General features: G+C 30.3%; 1 protein-coding gene across 3 annotated transcripts in view; it reads left to right on the top strand.

The window, feature by feature from the left end:
• The window catches only part of LOC118444849 (tRNA dimethylallyltransferase), a 103,801-nt gene that overhangs the window by 70,210 nt on the left and 21,218 nt on the right, over positions 1–12,373 (top strand). For all 3 annotated transcript variants that reach the window (XM_085656485.1, XM_085656488.1, XM_085656483.1), the window contains one exon: positions 20–155. In XM_085656485.1, coding sequence (XP_085512611.1) covers positions 20–155 — 136 coding nt within the window. The remainder of the gene's footprint in view (positions 1–19; positions 156–12,373) is intronic.

Genomic DNA, 12,373 nt, shown 5'->3' with positions numbered 1-12,373 from the left:
CGTTTATAATTTTTTACAGATCTTTGGAAGTCTTCGAGGAGTACGGAATTACGCATAGTGAGATTTTAAAAACACAACGATTGGCTGGTGGTTCAGGATTGGGTGGTCCCTTGCGTTATCCTAATTCAATTATTTTATGGCTTCGTTGCGATAAGGTAAATTATTTTTTTTTTTTTTTTCATTTACATCTATATTATATTATAAGTTTCTCAATAGCTTTTTAATTTTAATAGCGCACTTGGGATGTAGGACACCACAGATCAATTTTAAGCTTAATTTAAAACAAATAAATGCTTATAAATAGGACTTGTGCCGTCATTTATCTGTTGTTGAGATATGTATCTTTATATGCCAACTGTCAGAATAGTCTGTGTTATGTCAGTCGCTGAGTTATGATCGAGTAAAGTTGAAGTTTGTAAAATCTGAGTTTTGCCACATCCCATGTGCATTATAAGTTATTTTAGCATTAATTTTTGATTCTTTATTATCGAAAATTTTTAATCCATTCATACCCTAAATAATATGATCCTCTATACAAGTGTGATAGAAATTATTTTCTAATCTTATGTCTCGTTCATACTTAAAATCAAATGCTATCAATGAAAATAGAAAATTCGCTATTATACGGTACTATAATAAAAATAAAGGAGTCGATTCTTTTGATCAGTCATGCCATTTATTCACTGTTAATAGAAAAATTAATCATTTATAAGAATTTTCTTCAGAATATTGGATATGGCTGTTATAAATGCCAGAATATTATTGAAATGTAAAAATGCTGCTAGAAATATTCTTTTCTTCAATCTCTCTGCAATTTTATCTGAAAGAACTCTATAAGCATCTTTGTAAGGATTATTTATTAGTGCATTTCAATATGTCATTACTTCGAAATTATTTAAAATTAAGAATTAAGAGCAAATCGGACTTGATACTTGCAAATGAATTGTATATAAAAAGCAATGCCGATGTATGATTTGTTCATATTCGAATGATAGGAAAACTATAATTGGATGTTTCTCATGTAAACGCCCAATTTGCGATAAAAACCGCGTTGGCTTATTCGTAGAGTTTTTCGGTCATGAGTAAATATTTAATTATTTTTTTATTGTAATTTTGTATTTTTATAGTTTTTTTTTTTTTTTTTGTAGGAGATAGGAATTTATATGTATGGATATTTCAATGAAATGAATGGGAAAAAAAAACAGAAAATAATGGAGATTGATGGAATAATTGTATATTTTTTTTTTCTCAAATGAAACTATATTTGGACTTGAAAATAATTATACTTTTTGTAACGACCATTTCAGTACTTTTCTTTTTTCTGAAAGAGACTGTTTTTAAGATAATTATGCAATTAGATTTTTTTTCGAAATATTGAAAATTAAAAAAGGTATTCGGTTTTTAACAAAAGAAGTTAATTTCTCCGCATTGCATGATTCATGAATTTTTTTTTTATAATATCAATATTGGAAATGTATTTTCAAATCTAATGACTATTATTTCCGAGGCTTCAAAGAATATACAGAATTTTTTTCGTGTAAAAATTATTCATTCTGTATAAATGATAACTGTTCAAAGTATCTGTAGCATACCTCAAGTGCATAATTAGAAATTATTTTATGATTTGCATAATTAAGATTAATAGATTTTTATTCTACGAAGGATATAAAAAATTGAATCATTAATTTGTTTCTTCATATAATCAAACTTTATTAATATACGGAAACAATGGAAGAAAGTTCAAAAGAATTGGAGGATCTCTATCCTAAACCAAAATAAATCGTTTTCCAGGGCATCGATCGTGTTCTCCTTGATAAACGTGACTCTCAACTATAATATATACTCTATTCGGAAAGACATTCACGTAATCGATGGTAAACGAAAACGTTTAATGTGTCCTCGTAAATATTTCAAACTCGTCGTTACAGATTTTCTACTCACTAAAAATTCTGAAAATCTACTTAAAATTTATTTTTCAAATTTTATCCCGAAAATACGTTTCCTTGATCATTCTGAAGATTCATCTTGAAGGGGAAAATTTTTTCTTTCCTTCTTTCTTTTCGTACGATCGAGAATTTCCACTAGTGGCGATTACGTCGAGCGATGCATAATCGGAGAGGAGAACAAGCATTATGTTTCATGAACAAGCACTATTGGCTACCGGATGAACCTGATTAATTTCCTCGTTGTGAATCGTTTACTAACGTATACTACGATATCTAATCGTAGATTTTTTACTTTCTATATATTAACTATAATGTTTTTATTGAATATGCTCGGTCCAATATACATACGTCGTAATAGGCAAATTTATAAATAAATAAAATATGTAATTTTGAATTTCAACATTTTCTATATAATTATACACGAGATATGAGATATTATTATTTAAATTATTAGATTATTGATACAACTAAAAAAAAGAAAAAAAAAACAAAAGAAATTAAGCTCTTTAGAATGCTTATAAAGTGTTTCTTATTGAAATTAAATTATGAATGATATTTGCATGCGTTTGTGTGGTATAGACAGAAAATCATTTGCGTTTATAGACATTATAGGTGTGTGTATGAATATAATATTCATACGTAGGTTGCACGCGTTATAGCTCTGATTACAATGCAGCCTATATAAAGTTACCGAATCTAATGCTTACGTTGCCATTTTGCTAGGTTGAGAAACAAGTAGGTGACGCGTACGCGAGATTGTATTGTTGTTACTTCATCGAGAACATTAAAGGTGACCGCGAAGCAGGGTAAACTCGCCACCGGAAGTTTTAATTATAGCGAAGTACCATAATAACGATTTCTCGTATTCGCTTACCCGAATGCGTGTAGAATCAATTTTCGTTACGTCTCTCCCTTAAACGATAAAATGTGTCCTCGAGACATGGACGGTTTTAATTTAATTTATTTCTCATGTTTTTGTTTTATCTTCTTTATTTTTCTTTTTATTTTAATTTTCTTTTGTTTTTTTTTTTTTTTTATATTAATTTTCCCTTATTTCTTACATCGTTTGTCTGCTATAATATATAAAAGATAAAGGAGGACGTCTATTATAACGAAGATATATTTTTTATTTACAACTATACTGTCCTCGATTTTCACGGTAAATTTAAAAATATAATTCTTTGTTTCTTTCTCTCTCTTTCTTTCTATTTTTCTATTTTTATTTTCTTTTTTTGTCTTTGTTCGTTATTCTCATAATTGTCATATTAGTATTATTCAACACGAAATTTTAATAATTTACAAGGAAAATTTATATTCATTTAGCATATACGTTCTCTCATGAATTAAAAGAATCGATGTATTTTAATTACGACAACTTATATTGCTAAATATTATTAAAGTCCACGGATGTCATAATCGAGCTTGTTGGGAAATATGTTTTTGTGATAGATCTTTGCTTTTATTATTATGGGATAGATCAACTTAAACGTCTTTCATTATATATTAACAATAAAATATTTTAGTTGTAACAATACATAAACTATCAAAAATAATTATTTTCAGTATTTATCAATCTATTGGGTACATCGAAGGGAAATAAATAATTAAATTATTATTAATACCAATTATTAGTAATAGTAATTTATTAACTTTTTTCGAACTTCTATGTCAAACGTAACTTGACATTTTTTATGGTGACATTTTGTAACAATTATTTATTAAAAAATGTCATATTGGATTAATCAAAAGATTTTTTATTTTATTTTATTTTATTTTTTTTTTTTTTAAGGAAATTTAAATACAAATTTTATGTTCATAATTAAAACTACATTATATAATGTATTTTTTTCTTTTAAAGAAATTTCATTAAATTGGAATTGGAATAAATGATAATTGGATGATACAATATTTGGCGAATATGGCGGATGAGGTAATACATCTCATCTAAGTTCAAAAATTTTTTATGTGTTGTCAAAGAAACAGGAAGAGAATATCTCTTTTTATTCTCTATTTTTAACTCTTCATAACAAACGATAAATTCTATTAATTTTAATACTTTTTTCCTTTTATTTTCCTCTATAAGACCTAGTAATAGACAAGCTTTTAGGTTATGTATGAATTTGTTAAAATGAAAGAAAGCGTTTACATTTAAAACGACATTAACTATTGACCAAAACTAGAACAATTTCTGGATCAATTCAATATCTTCATTATACTAAACTATATGAAACAATATACATATATATTTTTTTCTTCGATTAAAAAAAAAAAAACACTTAAAACAATAAGAAAATTCTTAATGAATAAGTAAAAATAAAGAGTACAAATAGTTAATAAATATTGATAGTATTATTTGTGAAACTAAGCAACGGTTTTACTAGTACAGAGCCAAATGAAATAGCGTTGGTATTAGAGTGCCGTTACTTAACGCCGCGTCACTTTCAGGGAAAGTTCGAAGTAGTCGAGTACGGTCGTTCGATCGCATGCTCGCTCGATCACCCGTAGTTTTCCACGGAGCACTCGCTCGGAAAGAAATTCTTGAACGGTTCAAACGTTCTTAGGCTACTTTACTTCTCCGGAGGCTGTGAACGAGGTTGGCAAGGCCGACTACGATCGACCACTACTACTTACTTCCGATTTCGAAAGGTTCTTACGTTCCGGCTTGGTGGTATCGATTGGTTGGCTGGCCATGTTAAGGTATTTGTGTCGGTACCCCGTGGATTTTAATTCCTCCATGGAACTCGGATAGATTTCGATCGGATAATTGGACTTTACGTTCGTGCGTTCCATATCTGCCTTTCGTTTCGTTTACCCTTCGCTTGAGGTTAAATGGATATCGTGTTATATATTTCGAACGGTGCTTTATAAAAAATAGCACCAATGGATCGAGGATCGTCTATGACGTTATCATATCCAAACACTTTCTATTTAGAAGGTTTAATTTTAAAAAGGAAAAAAAAAATCTTGCGATTTTATCGAATTGATATTAAATGACAAGAATTTATTAGGTTTATCGAATTGAACTCGGTCTTTAGTTTCGAGCATTTAATAATGACCCTTTTAAATCGTTCAGATGATTTTATGACGATTGTATGAACTTTGATATTTGATTTAAGATCAAGATAGAGTATACACACACACACATATATATATACATGTATGTATGTATGTATGTATATACTATATCGATTGGAAAAGATAGATGATATTTTTAAAAGTTAAGACTATTTATCTCTATCTCTCTGATTTATGTATAATAGAAAGATAGAAATTTTATATCTTCTTATTAAGAAACGAATGAAAATTCTTCATAACGTACTGTTTTTATGCGAACATTAATATCGAAAATTGAAAATATGTATTATTACATACACCTATGTGTATAATATATTAAACGTTTAAGAATTAATCAATTTTCTATTGAAATATTAAAACAAATTATTAATGCAAATGATTTTTAAACTATGCTTATTGATAACTCTTCTTTGTTCTTTCATTTCTTTTCTAAATCGGTGGGAGTTCGTGTGAGCGATTTCTCGTTGACAGGCGGCATTCGTGTCTCGAGGAAAGAGAAATGGGTCGAGTTAAAATAATAGTCGGAGGAGTAATTCCACCCACGTCGTTGACGTGGCCGGGTGTCGTGCGACGAACCCTCGAAGTAACCCGAAGAAAAATGGCTTCTTCCTCTTTTCCGTCATCGCCCGTAATTGAAGATAAATCGTTGAGTTTTGCAACTATTTTTTTCTTTTTTCTTTTAACGATCATCTCCCTTTCTCTCTCTCTCTCTCTCTCCCTCTCTCTCTTTCATCATTTCTTTTCTCGTTAATTATAACGTCGAAACGAAACTTCCTCAAGTTTGGCTAAATTCGATCGTTTTGTCGTCGAATTTAAGTAAAAAAAAAAAGAAACTATTTTTTTCTTCGTTTTTTTTTGTATTAACAAAATAAACGGCAATCGTTCTTTCTTTTCTTGTTGATTACTTTTTCTTTTCTTTTCTTTTTTTTTCCCCCCAATGATACCCACTTTTTAAAAAAAATACATTCGAGTTACAATTTGATTAAAACATTTATTCGTTTAATACATCCTTTTCTCTTTCTTTTATTCTCTTCTTTGAAGGAACATCAAATATATAACTCTATCATTTAGAATTTTTTTCTTCATACAAAAACTTCTTTTTTGAGTAGACTCTATTTCTTCTCATCAATTACGGTTCGTCGATCACTTTGCACCTTACCTCTTTCTCTCTCTCTCTCTCCGCCCCTTTTTCTCTCTCTCTCTCTCTCTCTCTCTCTCTCTTTCTCTCCTTTCCTCTGCTTCATTTTCTATCCTCGATGGGATATCACCTCAAAGTTCCGCTTGGAAAGAGCTTGTGATGTAGAAAAGATCTCTCTCTCTCTTTCTCTCTCTCTCTTTCTCTCTCTCTCTCTCTCTCTCTCTCTCTTTCTCTCTCTATGGATGACTAAGATCGTTGAGTGTTGAAACGATTTATGGAAAGATAAGAAGAAAAAGAAGAAGAAGAAGAAGAAGAAGAAGAAGAAGAAGAAGAAGAAGAAGAGAAGTAGAAGAAGACGAGAAAGAAAAAGAAGAAGAGAAGTAGAAGAAGACGAGAAAGAAAAAGAAAAAGGAAGAAACGACTTCCGAGATAAAAAAGAAATAAAACGACGCTATCGTTAATTTATAGAGCGGATACTAATTATTATCGGAGGCATAAGTCCGTGTAGAGTTGCGTGAAACATTGAGCCGATCTTTTAGAAAAAATTCTATCTGATCGAGTTGGAGCTCTCATTTGCAATTATTTTTCAATGATCGAACCTCATATCTTCTTATTTATTTATTTATTTATTTATTTTTCCATATTTATACAAATACTTATCTGCGATCGTCGTTATTTTTAGAAAAATTTTCGTACGATCTTATCCATTTTGAATGTTTTTAACACGTACTTCTAACGTGATTCGTTCAAGCTAAGTTCCTTGTACCGTTGCTTTATGAAGTTCAAGGTTACGTTGAGATATCACTCAGTAGAGCAATCTGTCCAATTATACTGTCAGGTCCGATCTTTATCCGGTGAGTATGTCGGTTCTTTTGCGTTTATTAAATGATTCTATTGATAGCCATAAAAAAAAAAGTGATATGGTGGTCATTGAAATGAACGATAGGACGTTCTTCTTCGAAATTCCTTTTTATCTCTCATTCTTTTTTATATACTTAACAATGTTTCCTCGAACGAAGCACAAAGTAAAAGCAGTAATAGAAATCATTTGTTACGAAAGTTTTTAAATTTAATAATGGCAATTTATTGCTATATTACTAACAGCCAACAAATGTCGACAACGACGACGATACATCTTTTTTCATCGTACATATTTTACAGACTTATCTCGTGGCCAGGACCAAATAAAATTATGCAAATTCTTTTGAAGAATTAAATTGCATCCTAGAGATAGTCTATTACTATGAGAGGATGTAATACGACATAACGTATTATTATTAATTTAATTTTTAAATAACACATTTCTTTTTTAGAAGACATCTTGAATTGTTCGTTTTACCGTCTGTTCGATTTATTATATTTATTCCCTTCTAAATTACTTTATAAATTAATAGTAATATAGGTCGGTGTCGTAAGAAATATCATGTGGTAAAAATAAGTGTTAGAAATACAAATCGATCTAAATAGAAAATAATTTTTTATTATAACAAGTCATATATCATAAATCGTATTTTATTTTATTTGTTAATTAGATTATCTAAATTTATTTATTTATTTATTTATCGATTATATATACAAACTACATTTTATATATATTATTATATGTACATTCTTCTTTTAAATTATTTTTTTATTAATTATATATTATATATAAGATGTATTATATATATATATATATATATATATATATATATATATATATATAACAAATAAATATTTTGTTAATTTGATTATTTATTATATATATATATATATATAATAAATAATTAAATTAACAAATTATACTTTATATATATAAATTAGAATATATTATTTTAAAAATAAATTATTTTAAAAATAGAAAAAAAGAAAAAAAAGGAAAACGATTGTGATTAAAGTTGAATCATTAACACTTGATGTTTCCTCTTGGCAATCTATATAAAAGTAACATTATATGTTATATACATAATACACGGGAACACTGACATACACACACATATATGATCCCAGTCAGGCTGTGCATCCGTCCGTGAATTTTTATGTTTTTACGCGCTACAATCGTAAGCAAGGCTCGTAGTAGTAGTAGCGCGTTCTCCTCTCTTTCAAAGCCAAGCTCCGAATGCGACTCATAGTAGTAGTAGTAGACGCGTTCGCGTGCGCCGACCGCGTTATTTTTATGAATGACTCGCCGGCAACGTAATTCCAACGTGCACCTATTGCCGTGGCGTGGCGCTGTGCAATCTCAGGGACGCATCTACGATATTTTTCGAACGTTGCAACGTTCTTTTCCAATCACTATGATTTTGTAACAGTAAAAAAAAATCGAATATAGTAAATATTCGAAGTTGATTTTGTTCAGTCCATCAATCTATTCCGAAAACTATTTTAAACTTCGAATGCATGAAATTATTTTAAGGTTTCAAGGTTTTACGAAAAAAAAGAAAAAAAACAAAGGTGTTTACACTAAATTTTCTTTTATTATACTAATCACATTTAAGCGAATATTAAAGCGGAAATAATGGAGAAATTTGATTGTCATATTTTCTTTTCTTTTTCTTTTTCTTCTTTTTTTCTTTTTTTTTTTTTTTTTAATTACATTTACTTTATCAATATCGAATAATTCTACATGTACTTAAGAATTAAAGGAATTTACATTGAAACAAATAATAATAACTACTTTGTGTGATTTTTCATATTTTTTTTAAATCAAATCACGGAAGTGAATCTTTGATTGATTGTCATTCATCAAAAAATCACGTGAATTCTATTGTTTTCTGGAATCAATTCCTATAATAGATTTACGCGAATACACCCCTGTCCGTCCGTCCGTCTTTCCCTGAATAGTATAGTCAGCCAGCAAGCACTTCTCTCGCATTCGACGGAATGCCATGTCTGAGAAGCGATTAGCGATCGATTTTCGTAAGTTATCAAGAATAACTTCTCTGTTCGCCGATGTTTGCACGTTCAGATTAAATAGACGAGCGATACAACCTGTTTACACGAACTCTCTCTTTATCGTCGTTGCAATTCTTCGTGAATCTTTCTTTAAAGCTTTGCCGGTTTCTTCTTCGAATATTTTTCCCAGATTTTAATATAAGGTGATCGTTCTAAAATAAAACTAATATTACAACGATTAAAAACATGGCCACTCCATTTCGAAACTCAATTGATATTCAACGAAAGAAGCATTGATGTTTTAGAACGTTAAACTTAATTTTCATATGGGTACGTTCGCTCCCTTTAAAGGAAAAGACAAAGACGGATGTAAGATTATATTTATTAGATATTACAATTCCATATGTTCTCTGTTAGAGGTATTAGCATTGTTTAGAACCGACAAATATAGAAGTATATATGAAATTAACGGTGAAAGAAAAAGAAATATAAATAAAGAAGGGTCAAGATCGAATGAGTCGACTTCCTGTTATCCACTCGATTCTCGCCTATTCATCGGTTCAAGAAGAATAAAGAAGAGGAGAAGGAGGAGAGGAAGAAGAAGGAAGAGGAGAAGATGAAGAAGATGAAGAAGAAGAAAAGAGAGAGAAAGAGAGACACGAAAGGGTCGTACGTTCTTCAGAAAAAGGGGGGCATCGAGTGGCCCTGAGCTCGGGGTCATTCGTCTCGGAGGATGTCTGGACGTTAATTAAAATGTGCCGCGCATCTGGCGACTCTGCACGACCGGCAGTCGCCTCCTTTTCCTTTCTCCTTTCGCGAACCCTTCTTCTTCTCCACCTCTTCTTCTTCCTCCTCTTCTTCTTCTTCACCTCTTCTTTCTCCTCCTCCTTCTTTTCCCTTACTCGTTCAAGTCGACGTAACTTTTTCCTTCCTCTCTTAGTCCAAGTATCGCGTTCCTCTTCGCTTTCTTTCTTTCTTTCTTTCTTTCTTTCTTTCTTTCTTTCTTTCTTTCTTTCTTTCTTTCTTTCTCTTTCTCTCTCTCTCTCTCTTTCTCTCTCTTTCTCTCTCTCTCTTTCTCTTTCTCTTTCTCTTTCCCTCCATCTCCTCTCTTTCTCTTTCTCATTTGCGAGAGCATGCGTGCGTGCGTGCGTGCGTGTGATCGCACGCAACGGGAATCGCAAAGTTTAAAGTCTCTACGCAGGAGAATGCCACTTGGCCGACAGCTGCCGTTTTGTACGCTCAAGTCGGACACGCCGTGTCGAAGATAAACGCCGTCGGATATGTCGTCACTTCCTGCCACCGACGACAACGACGACGACGACTACGAGGTGGAGAAGGACGATGGAGCCCTTCCGAGTCCGAAACCCACTCGTTGGAGTTTGCACTCTTCGTGTAAACGACCACCAGACGTAGGTGGATGACTTTCTTCCATGGTATATACTCAAGGACGGTTTATTTTTCTTTTTATTTCTAAGTATCCTTTATCAATTATTATTTATTATAGTTTCGTTCTATCTTTTATCTTTGAACATTTACTTAACGATAATTTCATTTTTAGAAATTCGATTTTTATAACTATTATAACCTCTGTAAAGCTGTATAATTTTTATTTAATTTATTTATTTTAAGTTTTAAGTATTTCATTTTAATGTTGGAAAATTAATTAGTACTTCATGTCCGTACTTTTTAATGGTTTTTTTTTTTTTTTTTTTTTTTTTTTTTTTTTTTTTTTTTTTTTTTAAGTATACGTTATTTTTAGTATAAGGAATATTATAACTTTGACATTATGTTATATAATTTTTGTTTAGATTTTTGATTAGAAAAAAATTGGATTTTAGAAAATTAATACGTTTATTACCATTAATACTCAATTTTATAAATTTTATTTTAAAATGTTTTTAAGATATTTATTGTGACATTTAAAAGATTAAAAGTATATTTTCTAATAATATTAAAATTATATAAAAAAATATGATAATGAATTCTTTTATATTTTTATCTAGTAAATGTTATTATGGGTAGTTATTAAATGGATCGATTTGTTTTTAATTTGTTCGACGATAAACGTGTTAAATTGGTGCGCTTGTATTTAAAGATCGAACAGTTAACTATTGTTCGATTATTCGCTTTAAAAAGTCACTACTTTTAAAATGTTTCAATGATATTATATGGATTGATCATTCTTTTAATAGGTTCTTTGTAAACAGAATTTCGTTTTCGATATGTAGAAGCGTGCTCTCTTTATTAGAATGAATCGTTCATTCAGAAAGAAATTTGTGGTCACAGCAGGATCTTTACTCTATCGTTTATTTATCGCGGTTTCAAGAAAGTCATCAAGGAAGTCCAGAGACCAGACCAATCCGCGGTACTTTAGAATCCGGGAAGTTGTCAACATGGGAAAATCCTAACAATAACTGTCCGGTTACTTATTCGTGTAAATTTCAAAAGCTATTGAAAAATTATCGAGTTTTGAAATATTTTTCTCGATGTGAAAAAAAAACCAGAATGAGTGAGTGAGAGAGTGAGAGAGAGAGAGAGAGAGAGTTATCTTTTAAAATTAGATCACGCCTCCCACGATTCGAAGGCGTAGAACGCTTTTTAAGACGGACGAGAGTGCGAGCTATGTTATTATTAGAGCAATTAAAAGGGCTTTGCCCGCGAGAAGCGAGCTGCGTCGCGCGGAAAACTCCAAGCGGAAGGTGAACTGACAGAGCGTGGAACGATTCTTCTTTGCGATGCCGTGCTTCTCTATATTGTTTCTCTATTATATAATCTCTACTATATCGATGATTTTATGCTGGTATATTGAATTAGAAATTTAATTAACTAATAATCGTCTTAATCGTTCGATTTAAACAAAATATTTATATGTAATAATTTTCTGAAAGATATTTTAGATCGCAAAAAAAAAAAAGAAAAAAAAGAAAAGAAAGAAAGAAAAAAAGAAAATGTTTGAAGACGAATAAATAAAATTAATTTAAGATTTTTGACAAATCAAAAAAAAGAAAAAAAACAAAAAAAACAAAAAATAAAAATTAAAAGAAAATATTCGATATCATTCGAATATTTTTGATGAGAAAGATAAAAACAAATTGATCTTCGATTTCTTTTGATCTTCCATTATATGAGAACGGAAGGAAAATAGTACAAGAGTATATGATTAAATTGTTAAGGAGTTAGATTAATAATTCTCAGAGTTATAACAATAATTTCGATGGTTGGTTTAGTTTACTTTATTTCAAATCGAATTTGAACGATTGAAAGAAAAGATTTATTTATTTAAGAGGGAAGAGTATAGAAACATCGAAAAGACTCGATGCGAATATGCGCGAGTAAACGA

This window comes from Vespa mandarinia, chromosome 1 (genome assembly GCF_050613455.1).
Source record: "Vespa mandarinia isolate Hongniang chromosome 1, ASM5061345v1, whole genome shotgun sequence".
In the NCBI taxonomy this organism is placed as follows: domain Eukaryota; kingdom Metazoa; phylum Arthropoda; class Insecta; order Hymenoptera; family Vespidae; genus Vespa; species Vespa mandarinia.
This window is presented reverse-complemented; position numbering and strand designations above follow the sequence as displayed.